Source organism: Lithobates pipiens, unplaced genomic scaffold (genome assembly GCF_037356315.1).
Source record: "Lithobates pipiens isolate NorthernLeopardFrog02 unplaced genomic scaffold, aLitPip1_a1.2 Scaffold_3, whole genome shotgun sequence".
Taxonomy (NCBI): Eukaryota; Metazoa; Chordata; class Amphibia; order Anura; family Ranidae; genus Lithobates; species Lithobates pipiens.
In genome coordinates, this window is record NW_027507790.1 from 100,108,674 (window position 1) to 100,131,200 (window position 22,527).

Below are 22,527 nucleotides of genomic sequence, written 5' to 3' on the forward strand. Positions count from 1 at the left end.
GGCTAATTGGGTCCAATTTGGACAATGTTACTTAGAGGTGTACTCAATTTTGTTGCCAGCGGTTTAGACATTAATGGCTATGTGTTGAGTTTTTTTTTTTGAAGGGGCAGCAGATTTATACTGTTACTGTAATCACTACTTTACATTGTAGCAAGGTGTTGTCACAGGAAAAGATATAATAAAATATTTTCCAAAAAGTTGGGGTAACTCACTTTTGTGAGCTACTTTATATAAAAATGCAATCTCTATCAGTCTTTGGTTCCTTTCCTTACGCGAGATCGTGGGAGAACTTGATTGCTCTAATTATATTATAATAATAGAGACAGTTCCATTTGTTTGATCTGTTTGTCGAGTTTGTAGCCTCACTTCAATCTGATTTGCTCACGAAAGCAGGTACATACTTCACATTCAATTTGAAATCGAATATATATATATATATATATAAAAATAAATAAGTTCTTCAACACAAAAATTGGTAAATCTTTTCAGGTGTGCCGTGAAAATTTTTAGATCTTTTTGGTGCGCCGTAAGACAAAAAAAGCTTGAGAAACACTGCTATAGATAGTCACATGCCCATCCAAACTAAGTTAATTCTGGCTTGATTTTAAATTCTTGCATTTCACTGAAATAAAAAAATAAGTGTGCAAAATGCAACAATGTATTAAAGTGCTTGTTCACCAATGCCACAAAAGTCAAAAGGAATGACAGCAAAATAAAGTAGGACAAACCCCAAAAAAGTATTCAAATATATTAACCGCTTAAGCCCCGGACCATTTGGCTGGCCAAAGACCAGACCACTTTTTGTGATTCGGCACTGCGTCGTTTTAACTGACAATTGCGCAGTTGTGTGATGTGGTTCCCAAACAAAATTGACGTCCTTTTTTTCCACACAAACAGAGCTTTCTTTTGGTGGTATTTGATCAAACAAAAAAAAGCGACAATTTTGAAAAAAAAGCGCATTATTTTTAACTTTTTGCTATAATAAATATCTCCCCAAAAAATATATATAAAAAAAAATGTTTTCCTTAGTTTAGGCCGATACATATTCTACATATTTTTGGTAAAAAAAATAAATCGCAATAAGCATATATTGATTGGTTTGCGCAAAAGTTATAGCGTCTACAAAATAGGGGATCGTTTTATGGAAATTTTTTTTTTTTACTAGTAATGGCGATGATCAGCGATTTTTTTTTTTTTCATGATTGCGACATTATGGTGGACACATCAGACAATTTTGACACATTTTTGGGACCATTGGCATTATTACAGCCATCAGTGCAATTAGAATTGCATTGATTACTATAAAAATGTCCCGGGCAGTGAAGGGGTTAACACTAGAGAGTAGTGAAGTTGTTAATATGTATCCTAGGGAGTGTTCTAACTGAAGGGGGATGGGACTGTGCACGGAAACTATGAACGGATCACGGTTCATACTCTGTAGATGATCTGTCGGTTCACTGCTAAGAGAACCGGAAACTGTGTGCTTACACACACAGCTCCCGGTTCTCTGTGTGCCCCGAGTGATCGCAGGAGCATGGAGGTGATCGAGACCACCGGGCACTCGCATCGGCTCGGAGCGCATAACGGCGATCTGTGCAGCTGAACCATGCTGCTGCAGTACAACTGCGGCAGCTGGTCGGCTAGTGGTTAATAGTAAAAATATCAGGTTCATGTTCAGCATCATGTCCATAATGGGGATGATATTGACACAGCTCCAATGATCCAAAATGGCTCAAAAATGATATGGTCCAAAAATATTTAGACAGCATAAAGGTATATAAAGCACTTGGGCCATATGGCATACACCCATGGATCCTAAAATAAAGTGCTGTAATTTCAAAGTCGTTGTTTCTAATTTTTGGGGGACTCTTTCATGACTGGGATATTACCACTGAATTGGCGTAAGGCCAATTCTGGCACTTCGCTCCTACACGTAAAAATCATCATTTTTTTGGTAGAAAATTATTTAGAACCCCCAAACATTATATGTTGTTTTTTTTTTAGCAGAGACACTAGGGAATAAAATGGCGAACATTACAACTTTTTATGTCACATGGTATTTGCGCAGCAATTTTTCAAACGCTTTTTGGGGGGGGAACAAAACACTAAAGTTAGCCCAAATTTTTTTTTTTATATGTGAAAGATGGTGTTACACAGAATAAATAGATACCTAACATATCATGCTTGAAAATTGTGCTCGCTTGTGGAATGGCACCAAACTTTGGTACTCAAAAATCTCCATAGGCAACGCTTAAAATTTTTTTTTACAGGTTAACTGTTTAGAGTTACAGAGTAGGTCTTGGTATAGAATTATTGCTCTCACCAACGTTTGCAGCGATACCTCACATGTGTGAATTCAATGCCGTTTACATGTGTGGGCTCGACTTACATATGCGTTCATTTCTGCTTGCGAGCTTGCGGGGACGGGGGGCAGGTTACAACTTGTTTATTTTTTATTTTTTAATTTATACACTTTCCCTTTGAAAAAAAACGTGATCACTTATTCCTATTACAAGGAATGTAAACATCCCTTTTAATAGGAATAGTGTGGGACAGGTCCTCTTTATGGATAGATATGGGGTCAATAAGACCTCACGTTTCTCCTCCAGGCAGGAAAGAGAGATAAAAAAAAACGAAAAAACAGGAAGATCGTGGCTTTCCAGCCGAGTACATGGCAGTATTTATAACTGCCAGACCAGGCACAACGCCATAACTGCCGAGTCTCATAGAGATGACCGGGGACCATCTGTTCCCTGGAAATCTCTATGGCTAACTTCCACCAAGATGACTGGGGACCATCTGTTCCCCGGAAATCTCTATGGCCAACTTCCACCGCCGGTGGATTCCTTCTCCGGCTCACCGATCACACAAGTGAGTAGGGAGAAGCACCGGAGGGAGGTGGGAGTCCCCTCTCAGCGCCTGTATGAACAATCAAGCGGCTGAACTGCCTCTATGATTGTTCTTACGGTGAGGAAAATCGCCGCCTGAAGAGATCGATACTGGGTTGATGCCTGTAGGTGCAGGCATCAGCCCAGTTTAACCACTGAAAATGGGAAGTTGTTAAAAATGAAGCAAAGTCTTTACCAAGTAACTATAGACCTGTTAGTTTAACTTCTATAGTCGGGAAGATACTGGAGAGTGTAATAAAAGGCCACATAGATGAGTTCTTGCTGGAAAAATATATTTTAAGCAACAAACAGCATGGATTCATGAAAGACAAACAAACCTGATTTATTTTTATGAGGTCAGTAAAACCTTAGACAAAGGAGTGGCTGTGGATGTGGTATACTTGGATTTTTCAAAAATCAGTTTGTAAATGGATGGAAAACTGGCTAAAAGACCTAATTCAGAGAGTAGTGGTTAATGATTCATACGCTGCATGGTCTAAGGTTGTTAGTGGTGTACCCAAAGGTTCAGTGTTGGGACCCTTACTTTTTAAGATATTTACAAATAATATAAGGTCTGGGATTAAAAGTACCATTTCTGTCTTTGCAGATGACACTAAGCTATGCAGTGGAATAATGTCCTAACATAATGTCTCCAACTTACAAAGCCAACCTCAATGCACTAATTGGGCAACTATGTGGCAAATGAGGTTTAATGTTGATAAATGTAAAGTTATGCCTCTAGGGGCGAAGAAAAAGCATGCATCATACATACTAGGGGGGAGTCCAACAGGGAGGATGCATAGTGGAGAAGGATCTGGTGGTTTTGGTAGATCAAGGCTTAATAGCATGCAATGCCAAGCTGCAGTTTACAAAGGTGTCCGTTTAGTATATTTTGATATTTTGTATCTCTCGAGTTCTCTGCTGTTCTCAGAGATATTTGTTCTCCCCCATGTGGCAGCTTAATATATCATGTAGATCACTTCTCCCATTGAGAATAGATGTGATCTACAAACGCTCTGAGAATCCTGAACGGCTTCTGTTTCTGTAATCTCACGATAGCTCATGAGATTTCAGTATCAGAACCCCAAAGTTAAATACGAAGCATTCCACATACACTGCACATATTAATAAAATATTAAAGATATAATCTCCCTAACCAATAAAGAGACACCCCATAACTGTAAAACATTACAATGATTAATACATAAGCATAACACATGTGCACATTTATGTGAATGGTGTAATCTGAAATGATTGTACTTTATTTATCATGCAGACATGTACCATTCATATAAAAACAATAAATATATATATATTAAATAGTTCTAAATAATTTTAAAAAGCATAACAATAAAAATATTGTTAAATTATAAATTAAATTAAATATTAAATATTAAAAATGTAATATTAAATAAATTAAATAAATTAAATAAATAAAAAATATAAATTAAAAATAAAAATACAGTCACTGCCCTATGCGAACTGCTGGGAGTGTCAGTGAAACGTTAATGACACTCCCAGATCAGTTCGCATATTGCAGTGCGATCTGCAAACTCGGACAGGAATCAGATCGCATGGTGTGAACACCCATGCGATCCGATTCTGCTGCGGACCAAAAAAAGGGTCCTGTGCGAGTTTGGGGCGGGTGCGATGCAAATTCAGCCATACTATTTAGGCCGGGTTCACACTGCTGCGGGGGGAGATCCGGATGTGATTCGCACCGCACTGCAGTGCAAATCACATCCGATCTCCGTAGCAATGCGAGTTCAGCCATACAGATAGTATGGCTGAATTTGCATCGCTCCCGCAGCAAACTCGCACGGGACCCTTTTTTTGGTCCGCAACAGAATCGGATCGCATGGGTGTTCGCACCATGCGATCCGATTCCTGTGCGAGTCTGCAGATCGCACTGCGATATGCGGACGGAACTGGGGGTGTCATTAACATATCATTGACACTCCCAGCCGTCCGCATAGGGCAGTGTGAACTGCCAGCGGGAGGTGTGTGATGCGGTAAAACGCCGCGGATTCGCGGCATTCCCGCATCGCTATAGTGTGAACCTGGCCTAAGGCTGAACTCGCATCGCATAGAGATCGGATGTGATTTGCACTACAGTGCGGTGTGAATCACATCCGGTTCTCGTAACCGCAGCAGTGTGAACCCAGCCTTAGGCCGGGTTCACACCGCTGCGATGCGGGAACGCCGCAAATCCGCGGCGTTTTCCCGCATCGCATAACTCCCACTGCCCTATGCGAACGGCTGGGAGTGTCAATGATATGTTAATGACACCCCCAGTTCCATCCGCATATCGCAGTGCGATCTGCCGACTCGCACAGGAATCGGATCGCATGGTGTGAACCCCCATACGATCCGATTCTGTTGCGGACCAAAAAAAGGGTCCCGTGCGAGTTTGCTGCGGGAGCGATGCGAATTCCGCCATACTATCTGTATGGCTGCACTCGCATCGCTACGGAGATCGGATGTGATTTGCGGTGCGAATCGCATCCGGTTCTCCCCCCGCAGCAGTGTGAACCCAGCCTTATAAACAAATGTGAAGGACTCGGAGGATATATATATATATATATATATATATATATATATATATATATATATATATATATACATACACATACGGACACAACAGATATAAATATATACACACACAGATATAAAAAATTGTATATATATATATATATATATATATATATATATATATGTGTGTGTAATTGGTAATTGTATAGTTAATGTAAATCTAACCTGCTCTTGATGGATGTTCCACTGCAGTAGAGAAATTTTTTACTTTCAGTATTGACCATGCAGGCAGATGGACGAAGGAAGAATCTATTCTCTCTCAGAGATCTCCTGATATCTCCACCTCTGGGCTGGAGAAGCCAGAAAGGAGAACTTGAAAGAGAATCACAGAGATAAAGTGGCATCTCTGTATACTAAACATGCCGTTTCTATTGCAGTCAATGCAGCCGTTCTGTGGACTGAGATGAGAAGAGAAAAATAGTTCTCCATCTTCTGATCTCAGTATATTAAACCTGCAATGCTCTGAGATGAGCAGAGATCATCCTGATCTCAGCTTATCTCAGTTTACTAAACGGACACCAAAGTGAGCAAAGTCCTTTCTTGTACTGAGAGGCATGGACGCCAGAGAGATAGAATTTTGCCCCTGTACAGATCATTAGTAACACCTCATCTGGAATATACAGTTCAGTTTTGGGCACCAGTTCACAAAAAGGATATTGGGGAACTGGAGAAAGTGCAGAGAAGGGCAACCAAACTAATAAGTGGCATTGGAGAGCTCAACTATGAGGAAAGATTAGAGGAACAGAATTAATCTCTTCTCAATAGAGAATAAAGAGGGTATATGATAAACATGTATAAATATATAGGTGGTACATATGTTGAACTTGGTGTTGAGTCTTTCACATTAAGCAAAAGATAACAGATTGGAAAAAATAGTTGCAAACACAATGTAAATGGCAGATTGAAGAAGGGGGCTCAGCTACGACTGACAGGTCAGGAAGCAGTGAAAACCTGTTTTAAAGTAAGATGGTAGCAGGTGAGGAAATACCAAGGGATAACTGAAATCAAATTGGGTTTAGGTAGCTTTTAAAATCTATGGTGCTTTGTTGGAGGCAGGAAAATAGAAGTGATAAACAGGACAAAATAGAGAAACATACCGTAATTATCGGTGTACAACACGCACCCCAAGTTTAGGAGGGAATTTTAAGGAAAAAAACCTTACATTTAAATGCCCATAATTGCAGCCTCATCAGCGTCCATCATTGCAGCCTTGTCAGTGTCATATGCAGCCTTGTCATGCAGCCTTGTCCATCGTTGTACCCTTGTTAGTGTCAATTACAGCCTTGTCAGTTTTATTTGCAGCTTTTTTTTTTTTAAATGGTGCTGCCAAGATACAGAGCCGGATGTCCTCTGTATCTCGGCGGCGCTCTGTATTTCTCGGCCATTCTCGTCAGCTTTCACTTGCTCTCGGCGGCTTTTGGAGGCCGAGAACGGCAATTCAGTTCGCATTGTGCGCTATACAAGTATTTCATTCATTCATTCACAATGGCCGAAGGCGGGCGAAAACCACAGAGAAGGGCCGAAGGGGGCCAAAAGCCACGGAAAAGAGCTGAAGGCGGCTGAAAGCCGTCCAGAGGCTCAAAGCTGGAGGATCGGCGTATAACACGCACCCGCGATTTCCCCCCTAATTTTAAGGGGAAAAAAGTGTGTGTTATATACCGATAAATACGGCATGTGAAAAGAGGCAAAAAATGAAAAGATAACAGGCAGCATGCCAGACTCAGGGTCCTATGCTCTAAATAAGAGCAGCAGTGAATCTCCAAGGGCCCCCATGCCCCTTGCACAGTCACAACTATCATACTCTAAACTGATGTTTCTCAACTGCAGTCCTCAAGGTGCCCCAATGGGTCATGTTTTCAGTCTTTCCATTATTTTGCACAGGTGATTTGTTCAGTTTCACTGCCTTTGTAATTACCAGCCATTTCATCTGAGGGAAATCCTGAAAACATGACCTGTTGGGGCGCCTTGAGGACTGAAGTTGAGAAACACTGCTGTAAACAATGCTCACGCTCCTCAAGCAATGTTGTTGATTGAAGCACTGTGCAGGAAGTACATGGGACTGCTGGACATATGCTGCTGCTGTCCTAAATGCAGCAATCTTGATCTCCAGTGTACTATTGGGGAACAGGACATTGGCAGATCGCTAGTATCTCTGTTCTATCAGGAGATGGATTGGGGAAAGAAGGGGAGGATCAGAGAAAATGGGATCAAACAGGCTTTTTGCACAATGCATAGGCTTAACCCCTTGGGTTCCACAGTGAGTATGCGTTACTGCATATACAGATTGATTTTACTGTTGTGAGTTTAGTAACACTTTAAGCTTCGCTTACCCATTGATGACCAGTGATCACTGGAGCCTAGATGGCCAGGCCAAATTTAAAGAGGAAGTAAGCTCTCCCACTCTGATGCTTCTTTTCATTTAGTCCATTATAATAAGTAATTATCATACTATAGTCACTGTAATCCAGCCCAAATCGCATATTACTCACTGTTTAAAGAAACTTTAAAAATCTTGTTTCCAGGGGTTAGGCAGCGCCATCTTAAGTATTGTTTTCGGAGTCCACAGTGGAGTGTATTTCCGCCCTTACATGAGCACTTCCTGTACTGCTGACCAAGCCTCCTTCTCAATCCAACGTTTCTATGGCAACCCTGCTTCCGTGTTCATAGCTGACGTGTTTTATTTCATAGTATTTACTTGTGCTGATTACCTAGTGTTTGCTCGTATGAGTCCTATCAGCTTCAGCTCATAAGACTGCAGTTATTTCTGTCCCATGCCCTGCTTTACACTGTATGGGATGTCACATGGTGTGTAGAAGGAAGCTCTGAGTGATTAGCAGCCTCCTGGGAGTTCAGCGTTATGCCGTAGGAAGTCCTGATAACAGACAGATAAGACAGAGTGTGTGCCGTAAATCATTGGAGATCTGGGCATGCTCAGTGACGTCATTCTAAAGAACAAAAAGGATTACAACAATACTAAGCAAGTAAGGAGATATCTACAAGCAGTGTTCATTAGGGTTTTTTATGCTGATTTACATGGGACAAAGTTGTGGGGGAGGGTTTACAACCACTTTAAGTGTCAGTATGCTTCCGGTTAATGAGTGTAACCATGCCTAATTTGCATAACTAATTTTACTGTATATATATATTTAAGGACATGTACGGCTTTTATTGATAAACCATTTTAATAAAAATCTTGCTCTACTTCTACTGTAGGTTGCAAACACACATAAATGTAAAAAACAAAATAACTTTCTTGTTTTTTGTAATTGTATCGGACAATTAAAGAATTAAACTGCTGAACAATTATCCACAGGCCGAAGAATTATATTGTAAGTGATCACTATGTCATAGCTGATATAGTATTTACATGATCAGCAACCACTTTGATTAATTACCAATCATTAGTGGGGACAAATCTGCCAGTGCAGACCAGTCTAAATATATGCTGGGCATCATGCAGGGAAACATTAATATACGCATTGCATGCCGGAAGGAGGTATAGGGAACATATGTTGTACATTTTTAATCAGGTAAATTTCAAATATAGCGTATTACTTTTGTGCAGTATTCCAGCACATAAACCATTAGGTAAACAACCAGCACATAAACCAATATATAATTCTTCGGCCTGTGGATGAGTGTGACCACTGCATGTAGATGGGCTATCAGGATCTCTTGCCAGGGAATGCACTTCAACATGTGTTGGTTTACTTGACAATAGCACTGGACTAATTTACATACATAAATATTTTTACATTATTTTAAGGACATATAAAGCTTTTAATAAAATCAGCTTTTTATTAGAAGCTGACACACACACACAAATGTGTAAAATAAACAACTTTTTTAATACTGTAATGGTATCTGTTAATAACAGTATTAAACAAATGAACAGTGCCACCTTGAAGCTGCCGTGCCATCTGCATGCTGAATGCTTATTTTACGTAATGAAGCCTCCAGACTGCACTTGATCCCTATATCACCTGACAGTGATCAGATGATCAGGAGCCATGCTGATTAGTTCCAAATAGTCAGTGAGGACCGGAGCAGTCGGTGACAATAATTGCCAGCGGGGGGGGCAAATTGCCTTTATTAACACATCCCCAGCATTGGGCATCCTGCTGGGAAACCAGAATAGATTTGCAGGTGGAAAGGGGTCAAACATCCTTACCACTTTACTCCAGAGGTACTGCTTTTCTAAAAAACATCTATTTGCAGTTCTGCACAGAAGCAGTAAGTCCTTCCAAGTTAGTGTTTAAGTAACTTTTATGTCCCCTCTTGATGCCTGTTGTAGTAGAAGCCAGGGTGGGCACACAGGTTATATTTTCTGCTTGTGAAAGTTAACTACTGCAATGCTAAGATGTGCCAGATAACAAGGACATGCATTGGACTTGGGAGGCTGCCAAAATGGGAGTTGCATTTGGTCCTTCAACACATCTCTCCTGTGAAATATCAGCACTCTAGTAACATGTTAACACCCCAGTAGCATGTCAAAACTCTAGTAACACATCAATCCTAGTAAAATGTCAGCAGCTGCGTATGTAGTACGGTTTGTCAAGCAGAGTAGAGAATACAAAAGACCTGTGCCTAGAAGTTATGATATACAGTTGTGCTCATAAGTTTACATACTCTGGCAGAATTTATGATTTTTGGCCATTTTTCAGAGAATATGAATGATAAACACAAAAACACTTCTTTCACTCATGGTTAGTGTTTGGCTGAAGCCATTTATCAATCAAACAACACTTTTAAAAATCATAATGGCAACAGAAAGTACCCAAATGACCCTGATCAAAAGTTTACATACACTGGTGATTTTGGCCTGATAACATGCACACAAGTTGACACAAAGGGGTTTGAATGGCTATTAAAAAGGTAACCATCCTTACCTGTGATCTGTTTGCTTGTAATTAGTGTGCGTGTGTATAAAAGGTCAATGCATTTCTGGACTCCTGACAGACCCTTACATCTTTAATCCAGTGCTGCACTGAGGTTTCTAGATTCTGAGTCATGGGGAAAGCAAAAGAATTGTCAAAGGATCTGCGGGAAAAGGTAATTGAACTGTATAAAACAGCAAGGGGATATAAAAAAAGATATCCAAGGAATTTAGAATGCCAATCGGCAGTGTTCAAACTCTAATCAAGAAGTGGAAAATGAGGGGTTCTGTTGAAACCACACCACGGTCAGGTAGACCAACTACGATTTTAAGTCACAACTGCCAGGAAAATTGTTCAGGATGCAAAGAAAAACCCACAAATAACTTCAGGTGAAATACAAGACTCTCTGAAAACATGTGGTGTGGCCGTTTCAAGATGCACAATAAGGAGGCACTTGAAGAAAGATGGGCTGCATGGTCGAGTCCCCAGAAGAAAGCCATTACTACGCAAATGCCACAAAGTATCCTGCTTACAATACGCCAAACAGCACAGAGACAAGCCTCAAACCTTCTGGCACAAAGTCATTTGGAGAGATGAGACCAAAATTGGGCTTTTTGGCCACAAAAATAAACACTACATTTGGAGAGTAGTCAACAAGGCCTATGATAAAAGGTACGGTTGGTGGATCGCTGATGTTTTGGGGATGTGTGAGCTACAAAAGCACAGGGAATTTAGTCAAAATTGTTGGCAAGATGAATGCAGTATGTTATCAAAAAATACTGGAGGAACATCTTCATTCATCAGCCAGGAAGCTGCACATGGGACGTACTAGGACATTCCAACATGACAACGATCCAAAACAAGACCAAGTTGACCTGTCATTGGCTACAGCAGAATAAAATGAAGGTTCTGGAGTGGCCATCTCAGTTTCCTGACCTCAATATCATTGAGCCACTCTGGGGAGATCTCAAAACGTGCAGTTCATGCAAGACAGCCCAAGAATTTACAGGCACTGGAGGCTTTTTGCAAAGAGGAAAGGGCAGCTTTACCATCTGAGAAAATAAAGAGGCTCATCCACAAATACCACAAAAGACTTCAAGCTGCCATTGATGTTAAAGGGGGCAATACACGGTATTAAGAACTGGGGTATGCAAACTTTTGATCAGCATCATTTGGGTAGTTTCTGTTGCCTCTATGAGTTAAAAAGAGTAAACACAGTTGATTAATAAAGGGCTTCAGCCAAACACTAACCATGAGTGAAAAAAGTTTGTGTGTTATCATTCATAGTCTCTGAAAAATGGCTGAGAAAGCATATATTCTGTCAGGGTATGTAAACTTATGAGCACAACTGTATAAATCCAGCCCTGATCCAGGATATATTTGTGATGGCTTATCCAAACTTTTATGAGTGGGTTCTGCAATAACTTTTGATTCATATACAAGCTTAAATTTCAGAACTTGAAGCCTTGTAACTCTTTATCACATATAAATAGAAAAAAAAATAAAGATCGACAATTTCAAACGTTTCTTGGTAAAATTGTATTTTTGACATTTGTACACTTTGTTACAAAACTGTATAGTACTAAAATTATTTAATTTTTAAATTTGGTCAGAAAAAAAAAAAACAAACAAAAAAAAACAAAAAAAAAAAAAAAACTTTACAACCATGTGCATTCTCTGGACAGTTACAAAAAGGTTTGTAGTTTTGTGTTAGAAATATTCATTGATTACCCCGATAACACTCAACATAAGACTTGCTTTAAGATAAATATATTAGTAAATAAATATTCTGAGAACATTTCCATAAATGAAAAAGGGCACACTTATACACAACATACACACTGATGTTTTTTTCAGCTCTTTAGAAACAGCTTAAAAAAATTTCTGTAGAAACTTTGATTCAAAATGACACATTGTTACAGCTCAAAAGGTTTATCCCAAAATGTGTTTCTTCTTACTAGTATAAGTGCTACACCATATCTGTTAAAGCTGCAGTACCAAAAGGCAAGACAAAATATTACATTAAAACACGTTTAAAAGTCAGTAATTTGAAAATTTAACCATTGCTCCCTAGGCCAAACATTTTTTTAGATTCTAAAACAGGGATCAAGATTTATTAGTAAGTGTTGTTATTGCTACTTAACAGGGAAGAAGCTATATCTTTTTAGGACTAACATACCATATCTGTGCTTGATTAGATGGCAACAGCGTGAACCAATCAGAAAGCTCCATAGTGTACACAAGGCACTTGTGGTGGTAAGGAAAGATGGTGGCTATTGGAATGATACTTTCAGATTGGTTCTTAGCACCCATGAGCCCTTAAAAATCACAGCTAGGTACATATGACTGGAAGAGAAAACGGGATTGATCAGTTTTTCATTTTTTGTGGATCTGTGTACCATAATACAGGATTAAATCTTACTTTTTAAAGTTTTCTGACAATCTGATTGGAAGTTATCAAAGATCGAAACCTCCATTATGGGCACGAAACTTCACATAAAAATGACAACAGGGAGTATAAATTCGATTTTTTAGCTGTCTTTTGCCATTTACTTTACCAGCATCACATTACTGTTTTCAGACAGGCTGGTTAATTGAAATGAGAAATTTTGTTTTTATAAACTTGCAGGGATGGAAATAAAATCTACCGTTACAGCCTTGTATTTAAAAGATACTGGGGTCCATTTACTAAATGAGTAAGTGCATATATTCACTCCAAAGAGTGAATTTTTACTAGTGATCTAGGTGAAGCTGTGTTGACTTCCGGCAAACATCATATTTTTTTACATTTCCTTTCACGATTCTTTGAATTTAAAAATTGAAGTACATTTTCAATTGGTTTCACCTCATTCACTAAGCTAAAAATCCACATTGCAAAGTGAACAAGCTCTGCACCTTTAGTAAATCAAACCTACTGGCTTGTAGGCAGTCATCTCGAACTGGGTTCACTACCTAGAGAATCATCCATCCTGTATAATTGTTCCAGGTCAAGGACTCACCAGGTAGTGAAGCCAAGCCAGGAGCATATCTACGGCCTACGCCTTTAAATAAACAGCAAATGTAGTTTTCAATGGGGGGGGGGGGAATCCTATATTCCCTCCCATGCTGCATATGGGGAAGGCAGAATGTGATGGTTTGCAAGGGGTAATGCAGACTGAGGTGTATTTATTAAAGAAAGAGAGACTGTTTACTTAGCAAAGTAAATATTCACTTAGTTTAAATATAAGAAAACGGTGTGCACTTTAATAACCAAATCTCGGGATGCACCAATACCAGTTTTTAAGAGTGAGTACCAGTACTGATACTTTTTCTCAAGTACTCGCCGATACCAATTACCTACACTAATTTTTTTAGTGTGACTTGACAGTTTTTTGTAGACAAAATGAAATTATTACAGTTTTTTTCATAATTATGAAGAACTGTGAGCCCTGGTTGACACCCATGCGGCTTTGAAATTCTGCTACTTCAAAGTTGCAGATCAGTGTGGTTTGGACTTTCGATTTCATTGCGGCTTGCTACGTAATTTAACAGAAGTCAATGCAAGTTGCAATGAAATTGCACAAAAAAGTAGTACAGGAAACTTTTTCAAAGTCGCTGTGACTTGAGGGTATCGGTTTTAGCATTAGAGCATTTGCACAAGTACTTGTGGGTGATTTATAGTAACACAGCTTTACTTCATTCACTAAGCTAAATATGCACTTGGTTAAGTGAACAGTCTCCGGTGCTTAACCACTTGCTGACCGGTTCACGCCGATATATGTTGGCAAAGCGGCAAGGGTGCGCAAAATAACGTACCCATACATCATCCAGGGGCTAGTGGGTGTGTGCCCGCAGGTCCCGCGGACTCAGTGTCTGCCGGTGGCCGTCATCGTGGCACGGAGAAGCAGAACAGGGAGATGGCTATGTAAACAAGGCATTTCCCTGTTCTGCCTAGCAACATGACTGAGATCTACTTCTCCCAGTGATAGGGAGCCATGATCGCTGTCATGTTCTAGTGAGCCCACTTAACCCCTTGACCACCCCCTAGTGTTTAACTTCTTCCCTGCCAGTGACATAGACACAGTAATCATTTCATTTTTATAGCCCTGATCGCTGTATAAATGCCACAGGTCCCAAAATAGTGTCCGATCTGTCAGCTGCAATGTTGCAGTCACGATAAAAATTGCAGATCGCCGCCATTACTAATGCATTTTTTTTTATAAAAATGCCATAAACCTATTCCCTATTTTGTAGACATGATAACTTTTGCGCAAAACAATATACGCTTATTGCATTTGTTTTTACCAAAAATATGTAGAAGAATACATATTGGCCTAAACTGTGGAAGAAATTCGTTTTTTTAATATATTTTTTTGGGGATATTTATTATAGCAAAAAGTAAAAAATATTGCTTTTTTTTTCAAATTTTTTTTTGTTTATAGCACAAAAAATAAAAAACGCAGAGGTGATCAAATACCACCAAAAGAAAGCTCTATTTGTGGGGAAAAAGGGATGTCAAGTTTGTTTGGGTACAACGTCGCACAATTGTCAGTTAAAGCAACGCTGTGCTGTATCACAAAAAAGGTCTTGGTCAGGACGGGGGTAAATCTTTCCAGGGCTGAAGTGGTTAAAAAATGAACGCCAATGTTTCTGATTAAAATCTGGAGGAAAGGAAATATGGAAGCACCAACACAGCAGCAAATCAAAAAATCAGCTGGAATCTGATTGGCTGCTTTGAACAACGCCTCCATTTTCCTATAAACAAGGCTGACTGTTCCTGGCAAGCTAGGCACGTTAGCAGCATTACATATTTCAGTGCAAACCAGACCAGAAGCATAACGCAGGTCTCCAGAAGCACTGACAAAAAGTATGGAATTAACTAAACAATGCTAAATACTAGGTTCATTAATCTGTAGACTTCAAGTTAGTACAGCATGTTTTCATAAGCAAATCCCACTCTATTTAGTACTGCAGTTTTACATTTCTGCAAGACATTTCAACACACAAAGACAAACAAGTACCCAATTCAGCATAGCATTCAAATTCCCCCAAATCATCACATATCTTTACCTAAGGCAGGTGTTACCCTGAGCTCAGAACAGACCAGTTTCCTCACTAACAGCTGTCTGACAGAAGTCTTTTTCCTACAGTAGTATTAGCAACCATAAAAACTGAGTTAACTTTTCACATTTTTCTGCCTCTTTAACCAGACATTTCCTGCAAGCTCTACAGTGACACCATCTGTCTACATTATAAACTGCAAGTGAAAAACTAGAGCACGATCAGAACAACAAAGCTTCTATAGAATGAATACTTAGAAGAGAAAATACTGCAGCAAACCAGCCCGCATGCTACTGAAATTAAAAGGTCTGATAGTTTAAGCATCGCACAACAAGAATCTGCTGATGCTTCAGGTACCATGGACAGACTGGTTTAGTACATTTGCAAAAGTATACATTTGTAGACTGGATTAATATCAGTGGGAACGCAACCAAAATCACTTGTGCATTAAAAATAAAAAAAGGTGACACAATGGCAGTCTCCTATTGTGGGTCATAGCAGCCAAAACCAATATTTGAGTTATAAGTGAGTGATGGCATTATTGCTGGTCTCATCTATTTATTATAGTTTCCACTTGAGACCTTCATGCCAGAGTCCCTAAATAAATACGCCTGCCAGATCCAAGACTGGGGTGTGTGATTCAACCAGTCATCTACTCAGAACTCTATCCAAGATACTATACATTACTTATCTGCTTCAATTTACCAGCTAAATGCACCTTGTAGGTACATATAGGTTTACTGTTTTACCTACCAAACGACTAACTCTGTATGGATAGTCTTGTGATTTACACTACCGTTACTGCTGTCCATCTTTCTCCTGCCTGTACAGTGGGGCAATGAGTTATCACCTCTGTCCAATTAGCAGTGGGGTGATCAAGGAAGCAGTAAAGCTGAACAAGGAAGAAACAGGAGTGCTTGGCTGTCCAGTGTAGTATAAGTGTGTAAATCACAAGACTGGCTGTACAGAGTTACAATCTTTGGTAGGTAAAACAGTAAACCTATACGTACCTACAATGTGTGTTTAGCTGGTAAATTGAAGCAGATAAAGAAAGTCATTATATACTTGATAGTACAGTGAGGGCAGTTTATTAAAACTGGAGAAGACCACCTGGAACAACTGTCCATGACAACCAATCAGCTTCCAGCCTTCCAGTTCAACGTTTAACTGAACAAGCTGAAGATATAAGCTGATTGGTTGTCAGGCACAGATGCTCCAGATTCTGTTTGCTAAAATTCTGATAAATTCCTCCCCATTGTGCATAATTAATGATCGTGTTATACAGTTCTACTCCATTTTTAAGAAAAACTGATTTTGCACCTAGAATTCACCCTGAACAGAATTTGAACGTGGAAATAAAGTATTATTTTGCAGAATGGCAGTGGTAAAAACTAAGCTTTAATGAAAATGGGTCCCAGCGTATACTTAAACTTTTTTTTTTGTTCAACTTAACCCTTAACATAATAGTTTTTCATATAAATAATAATTCAGCAGCATATTAACTTGTAAGTACGCATTAGAAAATTATAGTTCTCAATATGAGAACTAAAGGACTTTTTACCCAATTACATAATTTCTTTCAGCCATTTACTATAAATAAAAACAGCCACCCAGTGAGGTAAAAAGTACCACCCAATTATTCTCTTATATTGTAATTACTTTACAATAGCCCAATTAAGTGCCTAAATTCTGCATTATTCTAGTGGAAACTGGACTATACTTCTAACGCTTTATTTAAAGTGGACTTTGTGGCCTGCATCAATATTTGATGTATAATTTAATAGGAACCTGTTGTATCAGCTCTTACTATCCAAGTGTCTAAAGGATGTACCCTGGGACAAAAAAAAAACAAAAAATAATTAGGTTGCCTCTTCTAATCTTGAAGTGTAGTATGGAAGAGACTATTATTGGCCAATATAGGCTTCACGAACAGTTTTTAACTCATAACATTATCTACTAAATAACGTTCATCTGTAAGTGATACAGGAGTTTCATATTTAACAGTGAATCCATAAACTGTCCATATTCTATACTAGCCTTTATCAATAAGGGTATTATGAGGTTTCTTCAGGGGTGTCTTGGCAAAATGAAAAAAATTGCCCAAAAAAATATATACAAGCCGGTGGGTGGCTGAAACCGGATTTCTAGTTACACAAAGCCACACGTTTTCATTGTGCGCCATTACAACCTTCTAGCTGCCACCATCTTAATGACCAATGACATCAGTTGATGGGGAGGATGTCACTTGTCTGCATATCATCCTTGTTTGACCCTCCACTGCCTCTATCCATCAGTGGTGGGGTTACATTAGCTGAGTGAAGGAGAAAAACTAAGAGGGGGCAGAATAAATCACCATGGTGGGTGTCCTACTTGGACTGCATTATGTAAAACTATTAGAATAGTTTTTACATTTTAGAATGGGGTACCTTGGGACTGTCCATAATATTTAAAGAGTGTCTCGAGATCATCCATAATTTTTAGCCAATAGCTGAAATCACTGATCAGGGTGTTCTGGTGGGAGGGCTGTCCCCCTGTCAGAACACAACAGCTCAGCGGGGAGATCAATGTACTAATGTTGGATTGTTAGTACAGTGGCCCTGACCAGAGCTGACAGCAGTTGAACAGAAAAAAAAACTCAGTGTATACCAGGCTTTAGTCTGCATTCTTGCCAATTTTGTCTCAATCTGAAAAATGTATGTCTACACTTGGCTAGCCACTAACAATCACTGTGTTCTCCTAGCAGGGAAAGCTCCCTGAGCCCCACTGCTTGCTAAACACAACAGCTCTATGGGAAGAATTCCCCATCGACACTGACTGTGTTGGGAAGGAATCAAGTGATTTTCTTTCCAGCAACCTGTGGTTACAGAAAAGAAAATCAAATCATCTATGTCTGGCTTTAGTCTCCACAATCTTTAGGTGGAGAAATAATAGGGACTCAGGGTTGTGCTATTAGGAAGCTGCTGCAAATATTACTTTAATCATGTTAAATACGCAAAGCTTTGCTTTACATCACCATTGGAGTAAGGGCCAGTTTACCAGATGCATAGTTATTAATGAGGGCCAATGTACACTTAGGCTACTTTCACAATGGGGCGATGCCAGCGATAGCGGTAAAGCGCCACTCGTTTTAGCACCAAATGGTAGTGGGGTGCTTTTAACCCCCAAGAAGGGGTTAAAAGTGCCCGTGACATGTCGTTACCAAAGTGCTTGTCAGGCCCTTCAGAAGCAGTGCCCATTCATTCTAGAGGGCAGGGGCATCCCCCAACGATTCTGCTTGCAGGACTTTTTTTTCCCCGTCCTGCAAGCCCCCCGCTAGGGCAGCTATTGGCTACTGGCTCTGAACTTCCTTATTCTAGTCCGGTCCATACGTCATCACGTTCGAACCTGTCGGACTTTGGTGTGCTTGTGTGTGGCCAAGTCCGTTCGGAAAGTCCGTCGGAACTCCACTGAAAGGCCATCTGGAAGACAATTGGACCTAGTCTGTCAAAAAGTCCAGTCGTGTGTACGCGGCATTAGTGTGAAAGGGGTCTAATACGAAGGTGAACCTTCCCTATAGGTAATGCTAAAACAGATATTATACAGTGCTTTGTAGGTACAAAACAGATATTGTACAGTGCTTTGTAGGTACATCCTGCTTGCCACATCTTCGACAGGAATGACTGCTATCACAAGGAAGATGCACATATGGCTGTACATAGAAGCAGGAAGAACTCTCCATTAAACACTGTACACAAATTGGCTAAAGCCAGGTACACACTAGTTTTTTTTTTTCGTGCAACCCAAAAAAAACTGACAGCTCTGGTCGGGAGCTGCTGCACTAACCATGCAAGGTTATGTCAGCGATCTCACCCGCTGAACTGTTGTGTTCTGACAGGGGGGCGGCCCTCCACCAGAACACTCGGATCAGTGCTCTCTGGCGTTGGCTGAGTGCGCTGATCGGAAATCAGGCGGCTGATGGTTTTCCAGCATGCTTGTCCGACAGAAGTCGGGCAAATGGCTGTTGGACAGACCGACTTACACACAGGCAGGATATCAGCCAGTATTTTTTTGTACCGGCAAATGTCTCCCAACATTCTGCACATGTGTACGGGGCATGTTTAAGTACAAAAGTATAAATGGGCCCTAAAGCAAAAATGTCCATCACCAAACACTATCAACAACACAAAGAAAAATCTGATATGCCAGATATGTGATCATCCTAAGACATTGTTCTCCATTTAAATCTTTCGTTCAGTCCTAATCTAGTAAAGAAAGCTACTTTATTGACTGAAAGAACATAGGAGCTACCAAATACATACTGTATACATGAGTGCTGAACCAAATATTTATGTGGCAAAATATTAACTTTATCAAGGAGGAGAAAAGGTGCCATTAACTCAGTGCATTAATATGTAGATGAATGTGGCCTTAGCCAGTGCTTCTCCGGCCAAGCTCACCAGCAGGCATGTTTCACCTCGATCACCGAGGCTTAGTCAAAGAGGTCACAACCATGTCAGGGGAGCATGGCTGAAATGGCGCTGGCTAAGGCCACAATAGTCTACATCAGGGGTCTCAAACTGGTGGCCCTCCAGCTGTTGCAAAACTACAAGTCCCATCATGCCTCTGCCTGTGGGAGTTGTGCTTGTAACTGTCAGCCTTGCAATGCCTCATGGGAATTGTAGTTTCTCAACAGCTGGAGGGCCACCAGTTTGAGACCCCTGGTCTACATACTAAGACATCGGGTTGCTGAGCGGCACCTTTTCTCCTCTTTGATAATGTTCTTACACTCTGAATGGTGCACTGACGCCAGCTCCCTTCGCTGCAAACGGTGGGGAGATATCTGTCTCAGCTTGGAGCAGCACTGCAAGTTTAATTTGCATCACTGTAAGCTTATTAACTTGCTACACAGAGATTGTTCAATACAGTTTCAAAAGGTGTCTGTGTTGTTGTGCTTAAAGAGATGCTTTCACCTGTCTATTTTACGACAATGTGACATAGCCTACCCCCATGCAAGGTATACTCACATTATCTCCCTGCTCTGTCATTGATGTAATGGCTTGTAATGAGTCAGCATGTGACCCTACCCATGTGATAATTGGGTGCTAAGCCCCAAGCACTATCAGAAACAAATGCTGTCACATGAGGGGGAAAGGTGGTGATGTCATCCACTCCGGTCAGCTCTGACACTAGAGCTTACTCAGGATGGCCTCCTGCAGTGTGGATGGATTACCAGCACAAGTAAGGGGCAGTGATGTCAGGATGGCCTCCAGCAATGAGAAGGTGGTGAGGGAGTGTGTTTATCTGTGAATATACCCTGGTGAGGGGTGGGTTACCAGCAGACACGGTCACCCTCTCCTGAATGGACAAATGATGGTGTCTCTTAAAGTACCTAACAAGTTTATGATTGAAGATCTTTTAAATGAAACCTAATAGAGCAATGTGAGATTATAATGATGCTTACAACAGCCAATCAAATTTCAACTGTCTTTTTTTTTCTTTTTAACACATGCTAGAAGAGCATAATATTGCATTGGTTGATACAAGCAACACCCATATGTTCTATTAGCTCACACCTGACGCATAAAGCACTGCTGCTACCATGGCAGATGACCCACTTGGGCAAAAAAAAAAAAGCAGCACCAGCTTTCCAGTTTTAAGTTGCCCATAACTACTCATTTACAGATAACTTTTTTCTAGAAAATATGGCATGAACTATCAATCATATATTTTTAAAAATATATATATCTACTTAGTATACAAATACATTCATCGAACAAAATCCTGTAACATAAGAGTGGTTTTAGCTTATTATCACTACTTTGAATGCACCATCGATACAAACTGCAGCTTTATAAAACAAAATCAGGACAATTTTATGCAAAAGGCTCAAAATAAACATGTCATTTTAAAGAGGCAGATAAAAAAAAAAAAGTTAACCCTGATCGCTCTTTTTTGATTTTTTTTTTTTCCTGGCTACAAAGCCAACAAATAAAAATAATATTAATATTTTCTTGTTTATTTTATTGAAAAAATATATATATCTCTTTTTCATCAGGAAAACAGATCTTGTGCATGTACAAACTCACAAGGAAAAAGTTCTAAACAGCAACCAAAAATAATATATATATATAAATTTATATATATTTATATATATTTATAAAATAAATGATAAAAAAAATAAAAAAAATAAACAATAACACAGATGCTCAGACTTTTGAGTCCAAGGAATAAAGCAAGTAAAAGTGGTTGTATGATGTGGTGAATTCCAGAAGGTTGTGAGTTTTGTGGCCAATTGTTGGTAAAACCAAAACAATTGCGATTTATTTCTTCTTATAAATAACGTTTATTAAAGATCCCACAAGTTCCATTCTAGTCCTAGAGGTCTGTACCCATAATCCTTAGTCTTTTTCTTTTGGGTGGCACTCTTGGCCTGTTGAAATAAAAAAACAAAATGAGTCATAAACGGTTTGTAATGCATGCAGTCACATTTAACATGTCAATTAGTTTGGTCCCACCAAAATGGTGACAAAGAGCATTGTTAGTTGACGCACTTCACAGCACAATAAAATAATTGTGCATTCAATTACATTATGCAAGGCTAATTATTTTGATATAGATTAACCACTTCCCATTCGACTTATGTTTATAAACGTCCTCTGATGGGAGGAGTGATATCTCAGTGATCGCGTCAGCAATGATCGAGATATCCTCTTTTAGGGCCTTAATTTCCGCAAAAAGTAAAAAGGTAATCCGAGTGGCAAATAAGCCGCTGGATTTCTATTACAGACGGCAGAAGGGGCTTCCCCCCCCCCTCTGGAACAGGTGTTTTTCCTCCCACTGTGTGACATCATAAATGGGAAGCAACAAGGATTTTGTCACTTCCGGTTTTGGTCCTTTGTTTACCTGGCCGTTACCGGCCAGGGAAGCATCCGATTAGGCCGATTTGTGCCTGATCGCCTGCATTGGAGGCCAGAGGAGAGATGTGGGACCCCACATCTCTTTATAAAGAGGACCTGTATTGTTGTTCATCATTTGTAATAGCAATAAAGTTGATAAAAAAAAAATTGCCTCTGTTCTCCCATATAAATGCACATATAGATCCTGCCCGCATATATGCAAACGGTGGTTGGGAATGTCAGAGTGAAAGCAAT

General features: G+C 39.8%; 1 protein-coding gene across 1 annotated transcript in view; it reads right to left on the reverse strand.

Annotated features, from left to right (window-relative positions):
- Positions 1-20,846: 20,846 nt before the first annotated feature.
- The window catches only part of ZNRF3 (zinc and ring finger 3), a 203,840-nt gene continuing 202,159 nt past the window's right edge, over positions 20,847-22,527 (reverse strand). The window contains exon 9 of the mRNA XM_077462084.1: positions 20,847-21,806. Coding sequence (XP_077318210.1) covers positions 21,775-21,806 — 32 coding nt within the window. The 3' untranslated portion in view covers positions 20,847-21,774. The remainder of the gene's footprint in view (positions 21,807-22,527) is intronic.